This window comes from Hypomesus nipponensis, chromosome 25 (genome assembly GCF_054491055.1).
Source record: "Hypomesus nipponensis isolate SF chromosome 25, ASM5449105v1, whole genome shotgun sequence".
In the NCBI taxonomy this organism is placed as follows: domain Eukaryota; kingdom Metazoa; phylum Chordata; class Actinopteri; order Osmeriformes; family Osmeridae; genus Hypomesus; species Hypomesus nipponensis.
In genome coordinates this window covers 7,349,143-7,370,121 of record NC_140385.1, presented here as the reverse complement: position 1 = coordinate 7,370,121, position 20,979 = coordinate 7,349,143, and the positions used below count along the sequence as shown (strand labels likewise).

At 42.7% G+C, this 20,979-nt stretch overlaps 2 protein-coding genes across 3 annotated transcripts; both read left to right on the top strand.

Moving 5' to 3' along the window:
• Window positions 1-5,671: 5,671 nt before the first annotated feature.
• On the top strand, window positions 5,672-12,806 carry sepsecs (Sep (O-phosphoserine) tRNA:Sec (selenocysteine) tRNA synthase). Its single transcript, XM_084692023.1, has 12 exons — window positions 5,672-5,735; window positions 6,091-6,206; window positions 6,377-6,531; window positions 6,745-6,863; window positions 6,960-7,118; window positions 7,235-7,388; window positions 7,536-7,638; window positions 7,814-7,943; window positions 8,523-8,614; window positions 10,675-10,768; window positions 11,221-11,311; window positions 12,072-12,806. Exons 2-12 carry the CDS (start codon window positions 6,093-6,095, stop codon window positions 12,400-12,402), a joined length of 1,542 nt encoding a protein of 513 aa, XP_084548149.1. The 5' UTR covers window positions 5,672-5,735; window positions 6,091-6,092; the 3' UTR covers window positions 12,403-12,806.
• A 292-nt stretch (window positions 12,807-13,098) lies between these two features.
• Window positions 13,099-20,296, top strand: lgi2a (leucine-rich repeat LGI family, member 2a). Of its 2 annotated transcripts, XM_084691864.1 has the most exons (9): window positions 13,099-13,270; window positions 14,740-14,840; window positions 15,119-15,190; window positions 16,150-16,221; window positions 16,520-16,591; window positions 16,875-16,946; window positions 17,389-17,558; window positions 17,789-17,953; window positions 18,173-20,296. In XM_084691864.1, exons 1-9 carry the CDS (start codon window positions 13,256-13,258, stop codon window positions 18,988-18,990), a joined length of 1,557 nt encoding a protein of 518 aa, XP_084547990.1. In that variant the 5' UTR covers window positions 13,099-13,255; the 3' UTR covers window positions 18,991-20,296. The 2 variants fall into 2 exon arrangements, with proteins under 2 accessions (XP_084547990.1, XP_084547989.1); XM_084691863.1 differs by lacking the exon at window positions 13,099-13,270 and having other exon boundaries at window positions 14,522-14,840.
• The last annotated feature ends 683 nt before the right edge of the window (window positions 20,297-20,979 follow it).

Here is a 20,979-nt window from a genome sequence, read left to right as displayed (position 1 = left end):
CCTCGTCTGGGAATAATACCACCCCAATATACATTTAGAAACAGTTCCGTAACTTTCCAAAATGAATAATGAGTTGTGTAAACTTATATCAAATGTATGGGAAATACATTGCATTTGTGGCAATGTATTTCCACAAATGCATTGGAAATTGCAATCAACGATGTATTTGTGGTTTTGTTTTTTGCAACATTTGGGGCTTTGGAAGTTTCTGAAGTTCTAGATAGCATACAATGTATATACTGTATTTAAACTATAAATATCCTGGTATTTGCTTTTTGACCTAAAGATTAGATAAGAGACATTCTGTCTAAGTACATTGAACACATAAAGCCATCCACCAAGCTTGACTAACAAATCTTTCATTTCACAATTTAGAATGTAGCTGACAACAAATCTTTCATTTCACAATTTAGAATGTAGCTGACACCCTCCAAATACTTAAGGGATCGTGTTATTCCTCAACAACTGCCACCTTACAAAAGCAGATTTCCTCCTAACTGACAAGATTGTCTGGACAACTTGGTTGGGGATTTCCCTGCCCCACTCACATTTCCGAGGCAGACACACTCGTATACTGAGCTGGCTCTTAATGAAATCCATATGGGTGAAGACAAATCCTGTAGTCCAGTGGTCTTCAACCGTTGTCCTTAGGGCCCACTGCCCTGTATATTCTAGATGTTTCTCGAGTCCAACACACCTAATTCAAATAAATGGGTCGTGTTGGAGCAGGGAAACATCCATAATATCTAGGCCAGTGGGCTCTGAGGACCAGGGTTAAGGAGCACTGCTGTAGTGAGTACCACAACCAGACTTTGTTCTATGACTTCATTTGATTGCCAGTTCAGGGTGTGTTGGTGTTTGACTCAGCATAAAGTCTTTGGTGGGCAGACTCAATGCCAGTACTACTCTCACTCACTGCTTCCCTTGAATCAGATATTGGCGGTGGAATGAGGAAACGTCTGCGTGTGGCTGTTACACAGAAGAGAGTCACCATAACGTTTCTCGGTTAGCAACATGTTTTGGGGGGTTTAGTATTGACGGCTCCCTCAAAAAGGTCTTTCCATGGAGCTCAACTTATGAGTCATATAAAAAATGTGTTGATCTCTGCTGTGTGTGGAATCAAACCACTGACTAACTCTTGCGCAAAGTGATCAGAGACATGTGGTCTTAGAAATCAAACCAACATACTAACTGGCAGTGAGATGTTTTGATTTCTAAATGAGTGGTCACCATCAAATGATAATCAGGCATTTGTGGTGAAGTCACACAGTTTAGTTCAATAGCCTGTTAATCTACGAATCCGTTCAGTACTACAGTTGTGGATAGGGGGCCTTTGACTCTGTATTGACGTAGTCCTCTTTTTTCTCATTAATGAAGTTCATATTAACTCACTTATACTTTGATAACCAAATGAGATCAGACATGTTTTCTTTTATCCTTATGGCAACGACAAAAAAACACTGGAGGTTTCAATGTAATCATTCGAATCATGAGAGAAATGGCCTCATAAGAGTGCTTAACCCTGTCAAGATCTAGGATTGTCCTGTTCAGGTTATTTGTTGTGTGGGAGTATACTGGAGTGGCCCTTCCATTAGGAAATGAGTCATCAATCTCAAACTGAATCACAGTCCAAAATGGGGTCACCAGTGATCGGGACGCATATGAAATGTGTATCTGAGTTTTACAATTTACCAATAACCCATTTTCCCAACCTGATACTTGTCTTAATCATCAGAGGGAAACCTTTTTGAAACAGTTTGTAAATGAATGTACTTTTTGTCACCATAACCCATTTGTTAACTATTTTACTTCAGTATTTAATTCTTACTTTCACTGATACTTGACAATATTGTAGTTAGGAACAAGCAGTAATACTGTTTATGAGGACACGCTCTTTTGAGTCTGAGTTAAGTAAATGTGTAAAAATTGCGTTAAGAAAACAAGTTAGGCTAAACAACCTTTTCCAGAGGGCGCCCACTCCTTTTACAGGCCTATCCATTTGTGTACATCCACATGTCCTGAGCAATAGCAATGTTGTGACTATGTGCAGGCTACTGCCAGGGGCGCCCGCCAGGAATTTTTGGGCCCCATGAAAAAGAAAATATATATTTATATTTTTTGATGATTTCTATTCGTTTTTCTATTTTGGGGGGCCCTTGAGACGGAGGGGCCCATAGAATCGTCCTAGCTTTCCCCCCCTATATGGCACCGCTGGCTACTGCTACTGTGTGATTAGGTTTACATAACTATATGGTATTGCAGCACTCATTATTAATATCCTCAAATCCCCCATCTGTACATTGCATTGGATAAAAGCACCTGTTGAATGAACACGTGATTATTTTACATTATAATCCTTCAAAAAACGAGAAGGTATTGAAATCACTCACACTGACCAGCAACACTGATCAAAATGTTGTTTGAATCTACTATCTGCTCTCTTAGTCTAGACATATTCTTGATCACTAAGTGACTCATCTTCCTGAACAAGGTCCAGATGGAGGAGATGGACACCACCAGGACTTTTTGAGCAGCTCAGCAAATTTAGCAAACAACTTCCCGTCACAATTGCCGTCCTTTGCCTTTCTGAACTGCAGCAGATGTCTATAACCCTACTCCTTTTAAAGAAATTATATTTTAAATCACATTAAACTTCGATTGAGTGACTCACATGCACTTATAGCATATGTCTACTCCGTGCGCCACAAGTTTCTCTCCGACGCTTGTTGAATGTTACGGCTGTCTATCACGGTAGAAAATTACAATCCATAAAAAAAAGTATTGTAACTTCGTGATAATGGAGCCACTTTTTATTTTCATACAGACTCCCGCCAGCAGTGACGTAAGATAACCGGAGTGCAACTACTTCCACAGAGAGCAGCTGAGTCATTTTAAATGTGAATGAGTAGGCGGTCGGTAGTTACACGGCAGCACGTAGCCCTTATTCATTCAGTAGTTGAATCGATGTAAAGACATCTACAAACGAAGAGGATTTTATTGGAACCAGTTGGTTACAGCACAGGTAACAGGCAGGTAAGAACGAGGAATAGTTGTATTCTAATTACTTGATATGTGCCATTATCACCAACGGAAAAGTTTTAAGTTTAAAGAAAAATGAAAGAAGACTGTGTTGCTATTATTGGTAGGTTTGAACTCAATAAAGGACAGGCCATGCTGTGCAAAATTATTGTTAACTATTGTTGTAGGCTACATCTATATGTTATATTGAACACTATCTTAAAGGTAATACGATAGCCTACACAGTTTATAGCACATTAGGCTTATTATTTGATGATGCGTTATGTTTTGTGTTATTATTATGGCATTATTCAGATATCTGTGTTCCACTTTCAGTAGTTTAACAGAAAGTGGTCCTCCCAGCGAGCCAATCAAAACTTGTAATGTGGGTCGAGGAAAGACGGCAAGATGTTGGCATAGCTGCTGAGATAGAAGTCCTGCTATGCTATCACATTGCCATCCTTCTCTTCCTTGGGCAGCCAGGATCTACAACACCTGATATTTTTCCATATCCCACCAAGCAAGACTAAGATGGGCAGAAAGCTTCATTTTACAATAGGCTTACAATCAACGCATAGGCTTACAATACCCATGACTGTGGTGTCTCATACATACTGTAATAATTGTTGACTAATAGACACGTTTTAAATTGCATTGGAAAGAGGTATATAACTTATTTGATAAAGTATGGTGATCTGTTGTTTGTGTGTAAATGTATTTGAAGCATATGTTAGTGTGTGGTAACCAATAAAATATGTGTTTTCAAGTTGACTCACATTTCTGGCACCAACAAAAACGACAGAAGAAGTAGGGCAGCAGTAAGATCCAAAGTTCCTCTTTTTCTTTCATTTCACAGAAAGCAGGCAACCTTTAGTCTTCTTCAAACTCAAAGAGCGTTGTACTGTACCTGCTTTATTACCAACCAATATGGTTCCTGCCATCATCTTTTCATATATGGTTTGTATGCTGCAGATTTTATTTAAATCTGTATTCTGAGTTGGAAAATGTGATGATTGTATTTATTCCAATAAAACTCAATAATTGTAACGCAGGCTACAGCAACATTGCATAGTAACATTGCATGTACTTATTGTTGAATTGTATGAGTAGTCTTCCTGTATACAAGAGCTAAATACACAGACATTCAAAACTATATAGTTATATTTTTATTGAATATGGTTTATTCATTGTACTCAGTTGTGATTACTATTATTTTTTTATATCAATGCTTTGATTTACTACAATACAAATAGTACTACATGCCCTGGATGTTGTGTTTGATTCTGATTACATTTGACTTTATGTACTGTCTAATTAATTATCTGTAGTGTTTCTTAACTGGCTGTGTGTATGACCTGAAAGCATTGTTTGCTTTTGAACACAGGTTACAAATGGTTTTGTGGCACTTGTTAGATTTGGCCACATTTGCTATGTTTTGTCATGAGTTTTGTGCATGTCGTAGAAAGTTTTGAGAAAATGGGGAAGGTTTCAAGAAATGTGTCTTACATTACAATACAAGCAACTTTTTTTTTTTGTGAAAAGGACCGTATCTCCTGCCACAGGCCATAATTTCTTTGCAACTTGTAACTTAGTGGGCGGAGCATTTTTCACAATTGTTAAAACACATTTCTTGGAACAGTCACCCATTTTCTCAAAACTACCAAATCTTCAAACTACATTTCAAAAACCTCTGACTCTTCTGGCAAAATCAAACCGCTCAATACATGACACACCCCTAAACCATTTAACCTGTGCTCAAAATCAAACAATGCTTTCATATCACAAACACAGCAAACTAGTACATAAACACTATGGAGCAATTATTAGGCATTACACAACAAATTGAAAACACAGCATCCAGGGCATGTAGTTACATGTAAAAGACAGATCAGATGCGTGAGAGTGAGATGCGTGTGAGCTGCCAACTCTCGCGCATTGGCTGTGAGACACATACATTTCAACCAGTTCACACCCTCACACACCTTGTATCTCTCATGTATCTCTCATGCTAAGGAGGGGGGGGGGGCGGGGGTTGGTCAATTGGGTTGAAGAAGGGTATGGTACTTTTACCATACATAACCTATCATGTTTGCCTTCCGTCCACGTGGATGGCAAACATTTTTAGTAAAAATTGCTAGTTGATGTTGAACTATTCTCGTATACGGACACCACGGTGAAAGCTGACATTGTCCCAAACCACCATTAGAAACAACTTTGAACTATTTGGAGTAATTGTGTTTTACAGCTGACAACTGTCGCCTGTTTTTACCATTTTGCAGAACAAGTGCATCACAGTGCAACATGTTTTTAGGGAATGAGAATGTGTTTAGAAATTGCCAAAAGACTGTCTGATTTGACAAATGGGTTTATGCCACCGAATATTTGATTTAGACAATGGGGTTTAGTGTTTTAGCAATTGTGTAAAACTGTAAATGTAGCTCCTTCATTATAATTTGGAATAATCTTGAATGTCGATAAAAATCGCATTCAACATATATGCATGTACAAATAACATTGTTAGGGGCAGCGTATACAATTCAGAATTTTTGGGGTAAAAATGAAATGAATAAAATGTATTTTTTCCCATGATAACTGCCGTAAATTATGCACAAGAAAAAAGGAGCGTCCCCTTTGCCTACGTCATAGCGCTGCGACGATTTCGCATTTTATTTCCGGAATCCGGAGTTGCCTCATTGCTTGTCTGGAGGGGTGATCTAGTAAGTAAACCATATTCAAACTTTCTTGACAACCCTTTAGCCAGAGACATTGAGCAACGATTTAACTAGTTATTTTAATCTAAATATGTTACGTTGATATTTGACGATGGCTACCTAGCGTGCTAGCAATGAAGATAGTTGTATGTTCTGCAAGTGGCAATCAACTGATTTGTATTTAACTAAATAGTACCTTGCTAAACATTTCTAAAATAACAATTAAATGCAGGTAGACCACTAAAATGAATCTTACTGCCCGCACACCTCGAGCTCGTTGATATTCTCGCCCAGCTGTTACTAAGATCAATACTTTTCGACATTGCTAAAATCGCCCCCTCTCTGCTTTCCCCTCCGATAGAGATGAACACTGAAAACTTCGCCATTAGTGAGAAGATAGTATCATCCTCATACATCCGCCAGGGGTCTCAGGCACGCCGCAGCCATGAACAAGCGATAAGGCTGCTTTTGGAACAGGTGAGCTTGAACTACGTAGCCAAAACCCTTGGATTTATTCAAGCAGCTGTAGAGCAAATAATGTAAACCTGTGCAACACCCTTGCAAAAGAAAGGCACCCCCTAAGTATGTCTTCACATATTAAGGCATTGCTGTGATTGACAGGCCTGAGCCTTATACTGTTCCTTCAGGGCAAGTGTCCAGAGACTGGATGGAGCGAGAGCACAGTCGAGCTCTTCCTGAGCGAGCTGGCTGTGATGGACAGCAACAACTTCCTGGGAAACTGTGGCGTTGGCGAGAGGGAAGGAAGAGTAGCCTCCAGCCTGGTGGCTAAACGACACTACAGGTTTGTGTTTTGAAAATGGTCACGCGTTTTGATAGGCGACTCCTCATGTGACCTACAGGATAATCAACACCTCGTTAGGTTTGTAGTGGATCACCTGAAGACTTTGGTTCCCATTTTGAATGGTCAGCAAACTAGCCTTTTACATCAAGTCTTAGTATATATGTATACCGGACGTGGTGTTGTATCTCTGTATCTACTGTGTGTTTTGAAAAGGTTGATCCATGGAATAGGCCGATCAGGTGATATAGCAGCTATTCAGCCCAAAGCGGCTGGTTCCAGTCTGCTCAACAAGCTGACCAATTCCGTGGCGTTGGACATCTTGAAACTCACAGGTGCGCGTGTGCTCTGCTCAGGTCGGCATAAGGATGAACTAAACGCGAATGAACAAGACGAGTTCAACAAACGCTGTTATTGTATCTCGTTGTTAGGTGTACGTAGCGTGGCCAGTTGCTTTGTGGTTCCCATGGCAACCGGGATGAGCCTGACGCTGTGCTTCTTGACCCTTCGCCACAGGAGGCCGGCGGCCCGTTACATCATCTGGCCACGCATCGACCAGAAGTCGTGCTTCAAAGCCATGGTCACTGCAGGTCAGGGGTGTACTGGGGTACACTGCAGGCTCAGCATGTACCCTTCAACAGTGCAGAACAAGCGACGCCGTTTCCGCCGTCTCTGAACATCTGCCGACCGTTCTCTCCCCGAACAGGGTTTGAACCAGTGGTTGTGGAGAACGTTCTGGAAGGAGATGAGCTGCGGACGAACCTGGATGCGGTAGAGGAGAAGATCCGAGAGCTGGGAGCAGAGAACATCCTGTGTGTCCACTCCACTACTTCCTGCTTTGCACCTCGCGTCCCTGACAGGTACGCCCATAGCCATGAGCCTTTCCCATGTGGCAGCTCAGTCTGTGTGTCGGCGCTCATTTCAGTGGCCACTCGTATTGCATTGTATAACGTGCTGTTGTTTTCATATTCCTATTTTCATAAACCTTTTCCCCAACTATGATATAGAATCGAGGAACTTGCCACAATGTGCGCCAAATACGACATCCCCCATGTTGTCAACAATGCCTACGGAGTCCAGTCTTCCAAGTGCATGCACCTTATCCAGCAGGTTGGAATTCCCAAACTCATTTCAGAACTCTCCTTATGTAATCCTTAAAGTCAAATGTTTTGACGTGTTCTGCTTTTGTCAATATGCATGATCCATACAGGCATTTAAATGGGTTATGTTTGGGTTGTGTTGTTGGAGGTCACAGTGTCCTTACACAGGGCTGTTTGTGAACTAGGGGGCCCGTGTGGGACGAATAGATGCATTTGTGCAAAGCCTGGACAAGAACTTCATGGTGCCTGTAGGCGGAGCCATCATCGCTGGTTTTGACGAGTCCTTCATCCTGGAGATCAGCAGAATGTACCCAGGTTGGTTATGTTGACGTTATGTTTCTGCTGTGACACCAGATTAGGAGATGGCATATTTACATCGCGTTTGATCGAGAATGCCTCAGTAGTTAGAAATCAGTCAGTTTTTTATTATCACATACTCATTCAATTTGTAATCAATTTACTGTACTCACGAATTCGCGCGCACGGCAGTTCATTTACCTGTGGGGCTGAGTTGAGTCAACATGCCTGACAATGGGATCAATCCCAGATGGACTGCTATGTATTGATTGGCTGTTGAGGTGCATGTTATGCTGGTAGAAATCATTATCTGTGCCCTGATCTTCCTTAGAGAAGCCTTCCATGGTGAGGGAGTGCAGCATTACAAGATCAATAGATTAGCGATATTAACTGTTAGCCTCCTGTATGGCTCTTAAGGGAGGGTATTCCAAATGGCTTGCGTGTCATTTCCGGGGGAAGAAGGGTTGGACAGAGACTAGCATGAGTCAAAACCCGCATTTCTGTAGTGACCATGACCGTCCTAATTGACAACTCAGCCGGGATCCAGGGGTCAGCCCCACCCCCGTCCTCCACACGTGTCCCGCTCTCTGCCCCCAGGCCGGGCCTCAGCCTCGCCCTCCCTGGACCTGCTCATCACCCTGCTCACCCTGGGGGCCCGCGGCTACAAGAGCCTGCTGGCAGAGAGGAAGGTGAGTGCACACAGCCCTGCCTCCTTCTGTTACTGCCCCACACAGCCCTGCCTCCTTCTGTTACTGCCCCACACAGCCCTGCCTCATTCTGTTACTGCCCCACACAGCCCTGCCTCCTTCTGTTACTGCCCCACACAGCCCTGCCTCCTTCTGTTACTGCCCCACACAGCCCTGCCTCCTTCTGTTACTGCCCCACACAGCCCTGCCTCCTTCTGTTACTGCCCCACACAGCCCTGCCTCCTTCTGTTACTGCCCCACACAGCCCTGCCTCCTTCTGTTACTGCCAGGAGAGCTTCTTAAATAAGCTCAGCTGGAGACGGTTGGACCTCAAATTCTAGAGGTTGCAGGTTCAAATCCCCCTCGGCGCATTAGACTGGATACAAGTTTGGATAAAAGTCTGTTCAATCATTCCATTGTTATTTGTTCCTCATTATTAGCCTGCATCACATTCATGATGGGCAGCGTAAGCAGCACTGTAGTGGCTTGATGGGGTGCTAGTGCTTCGCATTCGCCCGCCTTCAGATTGCAGGCCGAGTGCGTAGCAAGACGATGCTGTGCTCCACGTGGGGGAGGGCTCCACCTAGCAGACATTGATGCAGGAGAAGGAGGAGGTAGAGAGCCCCCCTCTCCTGTCTGATGCTGCACCCCCCCCTCTCTATGCAGCACTCTCACAGCAGACACATCCAGTCACACTGGAGGCTGAAAGCTTAAAAAGAGGTCTTTTGCAGTGAAGAATCTTGCTGTTTTAGCCTGTCAAGACACCGATCTACATTACAGTGGTGTTTGTATAGATGTTGTGGAAGCAACTGGAAAGATTAGGAGGAAATAAATAAATAAATGGTAAAAGATTCTCCCTATGGTGTGGCATACAATACCCACAATGCCATTAGCGTAATCTGTCCTCTGGTTTATCCATGAAATACCACTGGCCATCTCAAATGAGCTGTCACTGTCGTAACTTATCGGTCATGTTCATGCATATTTGATGATGGTACCAGATTCTAACTGTGTGTAGCAGTGAGCCATTTCCTCATCTCCACTTCACTGGAGTCAACATATCTGAATTATTCAGGCCTCAAATAGGCCTTCCCCAGGCTAAGAATGAACGGTATGACAAATCTACTTATCACCAAGGGATAGAGCAATGCTGGGTTAGCTGTCATTGAATTCCCGTAATGAGTGGACACAAATTCCTTGATCATTTTGACTTGAAGGGATTCTTCTCTCTCTTTGACAGTGATGAACTAGATCTGTTTATATTTGCAGCAGTTTGCAGCAGGGTTCCTTTGTTCCTGTTTGTTATGGAGGGAAGGCTGAGTCAGCGACACCCACATAGTTTCCTGAAACCCACCCTGTTACCAAGATGTACTCCTCTGGTTTGCACGTTGCTGCATTTGATAACTCGGTTGAGTCCCCAACCCTAACCGCCCCCCCCACCACCACCATCATGCGTTTCAGTTTGTTGCTATGCAGCTCCCAGTCCTAGCGACGGCCTCACAAACTGCCGGCCTGCAGGAAATCTTTCCCACTTACATTTGAGATCCTGGGGGCCTGAGTGCAGCGAGCACATTGTCAGCAGCACCCCTGCACAGTGAGACAAGCTTCGGAGTTGATCCCAAAGGTCATGGCGATGTGGTCAGAGATACCTGAGCACTAATGACAGGAGTACAGATTTATGGAGATGAGGCTAACGGCGCAGCTTGTGTGTGTGTGTGTGTGTGTGGCAGCGGGTGGTAGTAGCAGAAGATAAATGTGGAGCCTGGGATAGCCTGCTGAGAGAAACTGCTGGTTTGGCAATAAACAGAGACTCCTGCTAAAAAAAGGCTGAGGTTGAGAGTGTGTGAGCGTCGTGCAGCTATTTATAGCTCTCCCTCCGTATTTATATTCTCTCCATGTGTGTACCCCTATTTCTGTTCGCTCTCTCTCTCTCCTTGCACTCATTGTTTCTCTCTTTTTTCCCCTCCTCTCTCCTTCCCTCTCTTTCTCTCCCTCCTGTCATTGCTCTTTCCTCCCCTCTTTCCTTCCATCCTCTCACTTCTCCCTCCTTCCGCTCTCTGCAGGAGATGTACTCAGTCCTTGCGCAGGAGCTAAAAAGACTGGCTGAAGCGCATGGAGAAAGGCTACTGCAAACTCCACACAATCCAATTTCCCTGGGTAAGGGGCTGCACTCAATACAACATCATACACGTTACCCTACAGTTGAGCTACTAAAAGGCAAAGCAAACCAAACGCCATCCTCCGTACTCTTTTCTTGACAAGTACCAGGTCCACATCAGGTAACATCATTTTTTCGATGTTACCTTAGTTCAAATCGAAATGGCAAACTTATTTTTTTGTTCAGTTCAGCCTTTCTTTTCCCCCCCCTCATCTCTACTGTGTGTGTGTGTGTGTGTGTGTGTGTGTGTGTGTGTGTGTGTGTGTGTGTGTGTGTGTGTGTGTGTGTGTGTGTGTGTGTGTGTGTGTGTGTGTGTGTGTGTGTGTGTGTGTGTGTGTGTGTGTGTGTGTGTGTGTGTGTGTGTGTGTGTGTGTGTGTGTGTGTGTGTGTGTGTGTGTGTGTGTGTGTGTGTGTGTGTGTGTCTGTGTCTGTGTGTGTGTGTGTCCTGCAGCCATGTCTCTGGACAGCCTCCAGGCTCAGGGAGACAGGGTCGTGACTGAGCTGGGCTCCATGCTCTTCACCAGGCAGGTGTCTGGTGCCAGGTGAGATGCGACACACACCCGTCAGCTGACGAGGAAACAAACAGGAAGTCATGTGGGTTGAAAGGTGAAAAAGACAACAGGCGTCGTAAGGAGGGCCAAGTGGTTTAAGGAGTGGTTTGGTTTTCCAGGAAAAACAATCCCTTATTTCTGGGCCAATTAAATGCTTGTTCTACTGTTGGTCAACAGAAGCTATTTGGTATCACTCTTGAGCCTAGTGTTAACTATTAGCTACCTTAAACATGATTCAAATGCTTCAAGTTGCCTCGAAATGCCTCAAATTCCTTGACAAGGATTCGTAACAATGCCACATTGAATTTCAATGTTCCCATACCTTTTCTTTTTTGTTAGGCCCCTAATAGTTTGTGAAGAAGCAGGGGAAGTGGTGTAAATATTTTAAGCGTCTACATGACTTATTTATTTGGGTCATTCCTCTTTGATTCTTCGTAGCAAGTTCAAAAGCACGTATGGCCATGTTCTGCAATTGGTGACAGTTTCCCATGCCACCAGGTTAATCTTACTCTTAAGTAGATTATTCAATCAATAGTAATCAAGTACTACCATGGACCACGAAATACCTTTTAAAATAAGTGTTCCTATAAGGAAACACTGATCTCTTCAAGTTACCATGCCAACTTGTACCACTACCATCCCTATTTTATTCGTATTTTCTTTACCGTACTTCGGCGCCATTGCTCCAGGTGCTTTGTGTCCTTATGCAAACTTGTCATGTGTGACATTGCTGGCTTGTCCTGGCCTCCAGGGTGGTCCCCATGGGCAGAGAACAGACTGTGAGCGGACACACCTTCAGGGGCTTCATGGCTCACTCTGAGGCCTACCCCTGCCCCTACCTCAACGCAGCCTCTGCGGTGGGCATCACCCGGCACGACGTGGAGCTCAGCATGAAGAGGCTGGACAGGTGCCTGAAGAGCCTGAGGAGGGAGGAGAAGGCCAACAGCGGGCCGGCTTCCTGTCTAATGGCCAGCGGGCCGGCCTTTAGACAGGAAGACTTGTCTAAAGGGAGGGAGAAGGCCAGCAGTGGGCCGGCTCTCCTCTCTGGACAGGAAGACTTGTCTGAGGAGGATGAAACCTAGATCGTGCTGTGATCCAAACTTGCAGCCATTTTTTTCATTTATTCTGAATCACAATTCGTTTTTGGTAATCAAGAAATCTTCACGTGAAGTGGTCGCTGTTAGGACATTCTATAGTTCAAGTACACTTGCTGTATCTTATTGATAGGTAAACCTGTTTTACAAAGTACATTTTCAAGCCTGGTTGCAAGTCAACAGACCTCATTCATCTCAAAGGCATTGATTTGGATAACATCAACCTTCCTAAATTCTGGAGAAGAACTGCACTTTTAAAAAACAGCCCCTATAGGATGGACCCAGAGAGGGACTGTACTTAACACAAAACTTTAATTCTTCTCAACATGTGTATATGATTTAGTATGAATGCATGTTGTAATTCATATAGAATCAATAAAGCATCTCGTGAACACCTTTGTCCTTATTGTATGATATCTAATGGCAAACAAATGACTGACAATACCGGAAAGTAACTTTTATTATTGATTTGCCTCCTGTTTTTAAGTTATTTCTAAGCTGTTGCGTTTCTATTGCCTAACAGTACTTTACAGTGTCATTACATTAAGGCCTCTTGATAAATACCTTTTAGTCTCCACGAATGTTTGCTTATGTGTTCACTGTAATGCATTGTTTTCCACGCGCTGTAATTTGATAGAAATTCTATGGAAGCATTAATCCCTGTTCCATATCTTTTTTTTCACCCCTTTTAGCCATGTAACAGATAGCCTACCCATCCTAGCAGCCAGGGCAGTCAGTGAGGATACGGAAACTATCTTCCGGAATCTATAGGCGCTGCTGTAGAGTTACACAGCGGACTGGTTCGGCGTTCTCTGCTTCTGGAATAGTACATGAACGAGACATGGACAACACAGAAGTGCGTGCATCTTTAATGCGTCATTGTTGAAGCAGTTGGTAAAACCACAAGCTTTCGCCCCCTTTAACATTGCTGATCTTCCCACCTCCCTTTCACTATTCTTCCTACTCTCGTTCTGTTCCTCTTTTCTCTGTACTGCTCACTCGGTCCCATTCTTTGTTATTGCAGTTACTCTTCTCTGGCCGTTTCCACTGCATCATCGCAAGCTGTTTGTTATTTAGCCGCCTTCGTACGCTGAGGAAGCATTTTACTGTTCCCTTTATCCGGCCCCTGCGTACACTGTCTGTTGCTGACAGTGAGTGCGGAGTCAAATACACTAAGCGATGGCTAGTTTTTAAAGGTCTTATATTGATCAGGTCTGCTGCAATGTGTAAATCTGAAAACGACTAGATCTGCTGCCGTCTAATTTCACTCCAGACTTAAATAACTGCAGATGGCCTTTCATAAACAGGGAAAGAAAATAAAGGGGAGGACTGCAATGGATCGGTACTTGGTTCTTCTTAGTGAATAGTCTAAAATGTCCAATAGTCTGTCCAATAGTCAGTTTTTATTATAGGCTATATGCAGCCAATTTAGATGGCCTGCACCTGTAGGTTTATGTAAAGTCTAGTGATCTGGGGCACAAATATGCAACAGCACATTTATTCTGAGATATGCTGTCAAAATCTAAGCAAGTGTTTTTTCCTCCCCAAGCAACACCTAAATAAAATAGAAAATAGGCCTAGCACCGCCTTGCCCCGGTTGTATCCCATCATGTTACAATACCAGAGGGATACCGAGATGACTAATTCCTTAGTTTGTGAAACTAACGGCGGAAATTAAAGCCTTTCGGGCATTGAGATCTTGATGCCCCTTCTCATCAGCTGAATTATGTATACCATGCGACCATCTGTTATTGAAGATCTTAGACGGATCATTTTAACTAGTATAAATGCAACGAAATGATCAGGCCTCGAGGACTTCCCCGGTCTGCATGTATTGATATAGGCTAAAGTTGAGGTTAAGTAGACCTGTAGGCCTACTCCCTGGTAGTGTTTGCAATGCATTGTTGACATACACTTTTGGCCCTATCTAAACACTAGCCTACTATTGTCCCTAAATGGTCAAAATAAGTGTTGTAGCCTAATTTGCCGATGGCTTAAAATATTTATCCATTGTCTGCTTTCATCAGATGCCACTTGGTAAGGATGCTGTAGTTTAGACTATAGCCTGTTTAAACCACAATCACAGAAGCACTGTCTTAATAAATAATTTAATACGGCAATGGGTAGACGCTGGCGATTTGCTGATGTCAGGGCTTCAGTGCAGCATTTGGTGGTGCAGGGTGTAAGCGGTACGGTCTGCCTCGGCGTTCATTGGAAAGGGTCACACATGCAACCAAGACAAGAAAGATGCTGTCAATTTGTAGCAAATGGACATTGTATTATTTGGCATTCCTTTTTCTGTCTTCACCGGTTTATCTGAAAAAGGCTTACAGATGTCCTTCAACATGCAGCTGTTCCAAGGAGTCCATCATATGCGTCGGCTCTTCCTATGTGTCCAGGATGATACCGAACGACATAAGTTCACTGTAAGTAGGCTAGTCTGTTACAATTGTATTTTGTTTGTCCACATGTTTAACGCAATAAGTCAACATTTGAATGAGCAGCCTAAACGAGATCCAGCTGTTTGTTGAATGCACTGTACGTCGTTGGCTATTTGAGCGGTGCGGACACATTGCTGTTGGGAGTAATTATACCGAGTTGCGTGCCACTGAGAAAAAAATATATATTTTAATAAATGTATGAAAATTGCTTTATTTGGTTTGTCATCAGTCTTTAACCCGAATTTTCCGAATACATATTGTAGGAGCATTGTCAACGCGACGTTCTCCGATGTCAAGGAGGCTATGTTCGCTCACATGCCTTCACTTCAACTTCTGTGAGTGTCAATGGGGATGGGGAGAGGGGGCTTCATCATTTTGAATGTAGGCCTACGTTCTTTCTTTCTATCTCTTGGAACAATTTATGTCTGGGGTAGGATACATGTTATGCAATATCGAGAGAGAGGGTAGACAATGTGCTACAGCTATCTAAGTCCTTAGACAAACAGAGATGGGTGTAACCAATTGATGACCTGTATGATTAACAAGCTATTTGTAATTATTTGGACTATCATTTTCTTCCTCCAGTTGGCTCCAGAGCTCCAGATAATGGTTAGGGTTAGGACTTTGTTTTCAATATAAGCCTTTACAACTGATGAGACTCAAAAACCTTAAAAGTCCTTTATTATATTGATTGACTGGCGCTGGAAGTAGAGTGGTCCATTCCATTCTTGGCAAAATTACAGGATTACATTGATTCACATTCTCATCCTACTCTGACTCCTTAATAGTAGTAAATACTTGTGTGGGGTCTATGAGTCTGCTGTAAAATGCATTTTGAAAGTCAGACACTTTCTTAGTCCGCTATTAACTTGACACTACCCCTGCTAAATAGATCCTGCTGCTGCTAATTAATATATAATATATTTCGCCCAAAGTAGAGCACAAATGAGTTGGTGCAAAGTGCTTGAAGCTACTCTACCCCGTAGACAGAGCCACTGTTGAAGTTGTGGTCGGACGGATTTTATGACCCAATGCAATATTGCCATTCAGTGCTTTAGAAGGACTGTTCACCTCTAGAGTAGGTTTCATCTTTCAGTCAATATAACGTCACTACAAGTTTGACCTATAACAGTGACCTTTGTGTTTATTTAAAAGAAGCCCAGTACTTAAAGGTCACACAAGGATTATTTGTTTTAATCATTCCTATGGAACTAAGCTAAATCACATATACACATGCATTTTGAGATTTAGGCTTCTTGTTGGTAACAATTGTGTATGTTCTTTCTTATTATAGGCTTCTTAATTCAAATTCTCTGACAACAATAAGAGATGATGCATTCTCTGGCCTGTCACACCTGGAATACCTGTAAGTACCTGTATCCGCTAATAAACACACACATTCCTATCTTATCGTTATACAGTACTCTCACATAGCCAACACATGGAACAAGCGAATGGGTCTAAAGTAAACAGGCAAGATCACACAACTGTGTGTTGACTTAAAGGAACTTTGATACACTGTGGGAATAATTTTCCCATAAGTACAACTGAACTTGGAAAAAAGTTAAAGTGGGTTTTGAATGATGCTTAATCGAGTCATGGTCCATTAGTGAGGCTTCAATTCTGCTGACCTTCCATTCTGCATCCCGATGAACTCCTCACAGGTTCATTGAGAGCAACAAGATTGAAACAGCATCGAAATATGCCTTCAGAGGACTCAGAGACTTGACTCACCTGTAAGTCCAACCAGTGTTTCATCCTCATTTGTCGCTGGGTAGGAGATATTATTCATTATGAATGTTCCCTTTAATGGCCTCTAATTGAGCAGGAGGACTGAATAGTTTGAAGAGACAGTCTAGATTTTGTTCTGCATTACAAATCATTAAAAGATGGTCCCTTTTAAACACAAATGTTTGAGTCGAGCCAGGTTGATAAATGTGAATGGAGCTGAATCTGGCCGTCTAAAGCTGGCAAATGGTCTCCAAAATATGTGTGGATCTGAATGTCCTGTTTCTAAAGGTCTTTGGCGAACAACAACATCAAATCCTTACCCAGGGACCTCTTTATCGACCTGGACTCCTTAATTGAGTTGTAAGTGTTCCCTTCATTGCTTGTAAAAGTAGGCAGTACTCTACCGTCAAGCAAATGCAATATTCTACATTAAAGACAATACTTAATAACATTTAGTTGTTAATGCTGCTCTCTTGATCACAATAAATACAAGCATCATAATCTTCAGACTGCAGCAACATAAAGCAAATGCACGAGTAGCCAGCATGTGAGTGCAAGGTAATGCCTGACTGAGATCACTGGGAAACTGCTGGAATTTACTGATGATGAGTGAAATCCAAACCATTGAGTCAGCATGGTAAAAGAGCAAGCAACGTTAAAATTATTCTGGATAATAATGTTTTACGAGTAGACAGTTATATGGCAAACAAAATCTCATCTTATACATTTGATCCAAAGTACAGTAGCAGTTCTGTTCTTCAGAATGTGTTACCCTGTAGTGACTGATATGTGCTCTCCTCAGAGACCTACGGGGTAACGCCTTTGAGTGTGACTGCCGAGCAAAGTGGCTGATGACTTGGCTGAAAAGCACCAATGCCACAGTGTCGGATGTTGTCTGCGCCGGGCCGGAGGAAATGAAGGACAAGCGGCTCAACGACATGGCCAGTCTGCACAACGAGTGCGTCTCGACAGGTGAGGAAAGGTGACCAGTACCAAGTGGGTCCCAGTTGGCAGACATCTATTATGAGGCTGACTGCACATAATAGTCAAAGCTAAAAACCTTGTCGTTTAAAAGTCAGAGACACTTCTATATCCAGATATATGTATTGGGAGGTGTATAAACCAGAAGTTTTTTTTTTAATGTATTGCGTAACGTGTTTGTTAGCACTCACAATAATGCCGCCATTGTTCTCGCTTCTCAGATTTTATCCTCCACCAGTCTGTGCCGTCTGAGTCTCTGTCTGTAGACACGTTCTCCTACAAGAACGATGTCTATGTTGCTGTGGCAGCTCCCAATATCGAGAGCTGTATGGTACTACAGTGGGACCACATTGAAATGAACTTCAGGACATATGACAACATAACTGGTACGCCCATGGCTTTCAATTCATAAGCTTTGCATTGTTGTCTTCTTCATCTGCCGCCGCCCAAAAAGTAACCTTTTCCTATTCCATGTTTTTTACTTTGGATGCTATTTCAGGTTTCTTTAAAGATGGAGGGGGGGGGAAATATGAGTAAAAAGTACTGTTACACTTGCTTTCCTTAAATGCAAACAGTGTTATTTTCCTGTGTGTCTTTTGCTTCAGGCCAGTCCATTGTAGGATGCAAGGCCATGGTGATCCAGGACCAGGTGTTTATTGTTGTTGCCCAACTCTTTGGTGGTTCCCACATCTACAAGTTCGATGAGGACCAGAGCAGGTTCAGCAAGTTCCAGGACATAGAAGTCTCCAAGATCTCCAAGCCCAATGACATTGAGGCGTTCCTGATCGGCACTGACAATTTCTTTATCATTGCCGACAGCTCCAAGGCAGGGCTGTCGACCCTCTACAAATGGAACAACAAAGGCTTCTACTCCTACCAGTCCCTGCATGAGTGGTTCCGCGACACAGACGCCGAGTTTGTGGACCTGGACGGCAAGGCTCACCTGATCCTGGCTAGCCGCTCCCAAGTGCCAGTGATCTACCAGTGGAACCGGAGCAACCAGAAATTCATCCTGCAGGGGGAAATCCCCAACATGGAGGACGTGGTGGCTGTGAAACACTTCCGGGTGAAGGAGGAGCTCTACTTGGCTATGACACGCTACATCGGCGACTCCAAGGTCCTCCGTTGGAGCGCCAAGCAGTTTTCGGAGATCCAGGCGCTGCCCTCGCGCGGCGCCATGATCCTGCAGCCCTTCGTCTTCAAAGAGCGCCACTACTTGGCCCTGGGCAGCGACTACACCTTCTCCCAGATCTACCAATGGGACGCGGAGAAGAAACTCTTTGAGCGCTTCAAAGAGGTTTACATCCAGGCGCCGCGATCCTTCACTGTGGTGTCCACCGACCGCAGGGACTTTATTTTCTCCTCCAGCTTCAAGGGAAACACGCAGATCTATGAGCACGTCATCCTAGATCTGAGCTTGTGACTTCGCCCGGGGGAGACCCCCTTGTTTGCATCCAACGTCTTTCACAGTAAAAGTTGGCATTTCTGAGGGTAGGGTAGATATTTCATTGGGTGTTATCTTCAAATGATTGATTTTTAACCTGCTATTGCACTTGTATATAGGGTCAAATACATGTAAATTCCTCCATTATTGACTATTTTATACTCACAGCTAATCACAACTGGTGAGTATATGTAGAGACCAGACATTAAGATTGACACTAGTTTTCCAGCCCTATTAAGAGGATAGGGCATATCTGACAGTACCCATGTATACCTCATGTCTTCACTCTTCTTGGTTTGATGTAATATGTTGCCTTATCAGCGTTGGGTTGGAGTATGGGTTGGCTTGTGGCGCCCTCTTCTGGACGTGTTTGGTGATGATCCCCTCTGCTGTGTACAGTACATACAGGGAACTGTCTCAGAAGCACAAACCTTTAGGATCCGTAGTTATGAAACTTCACTCTTTAGCTTAGACCATTCTAGTAAAAGCAATTACTTCCTTACTTAAAATGTGTATTTTGTAACTTAGTTACAAGATTGCTTATGAATTGTATTGCGAACCAGGGTGTGAGTTAATGTAAAATATTGGAATTGGAAGCAGAATATACAGTGGATGAAGTTGATACATTATGCCTATAGTATGTTTACAAAGTCTGGTGTCACTTGTCAGGGATTCAAGATCTGTTGAAATTAACCTTATAACAAATTAAGTTTCAGGTTACAATAATTTTTCAATAGCAATATAATGTTTTACAGAATGTTTGTTGTCTCCAAAACATTTTTGTTATAAGGTCTTGAGTTCCTGCAGCTCGACACAACTGGGTCTGAATTTCAGCAAAAATAAGTTTCAGATGGCATGCTGTAATGCTAATGTATTTCCAATTTTTTTATTTGGCATTCTGGGAAAAAAGTCACCCAATCTTCTTACTCTGTTGTGGATGTTAATTCTGTCTGTTTTCCCAAAGTTTACATCTAAACAGCAAAATGTCTGGTGAAGAGTAAAGCATTTGGTACGCTAAGATAGGACCAACTTTTGGCTGTTATGTGGACCTGGAGTTTCAAACCCTCAGCTTCAGAAGACTCTTGGATGGTACGTATGAAGTCTGATTGCTGGTTATCACTAGGACTGAATCCTTCTTTATGCATCCATGCAGTCTAATATAAAAGAAAGCAATTGGAATGTTGCTACAACAATAGTTGTTAAAACAAGTTATTTATTTGTTTTATACATATTTGAATGTTAAACTAATACCATCAACTGTACAATAAAGACAGAATTGCAACTACCTATTTGTCATACCACTCAAATTTTCATAACTAGTGGCACTCAACCCTACAAATAGTACTGCTGCTTGCAAGAGCATGCTTTTTAAACTGAATGTTCACCAAACTTAAGCAATCGCAAAACTTGTTGCAAGTTCTGGTGCTCATGTAAAATAATCAAATGACAGCTCACAGTAGAAACAATAAAATATGCAAGTTGTATGATATGCAGTTTGCTTTGTATCATGACACAATGTTTGTTTTAGCATACTGAATGTTAATTTTATGATTATAGTTATATTAATGTACTATTGCTACTGTTGAGCATTGAAATAAATGCACAGTAATACGTTTCAAATGAGAATTGAGGCTCCATCTCTATTCATTTTCTTCATTCAGTAGTGCAATCCAGTTCCAGTTATTTCAGTAAATTTAGAGTTGACTCATAGGTGTTTCAGATGTTGCGGATTGAAGGTGATTTTTTCCTGAAGTCCCGATTTGCTGAACCCGTTCCGGCGTTATGGGGTCTTTAGGGGGGCTAAAAAAGTAAAAAATTCAGAACTTTAAATTTAAAGCCTTAAAACGTCTTCACAACGGCCAGATCTGAGGTCTGGAATTTCATGCAGTCAGGTCTAAAAAAGGTTTTACCCTCATTCATTTCCAGAAACGCTGCCCGCAGAAAGTTTTTACTAAGTAGCAAAAAAGT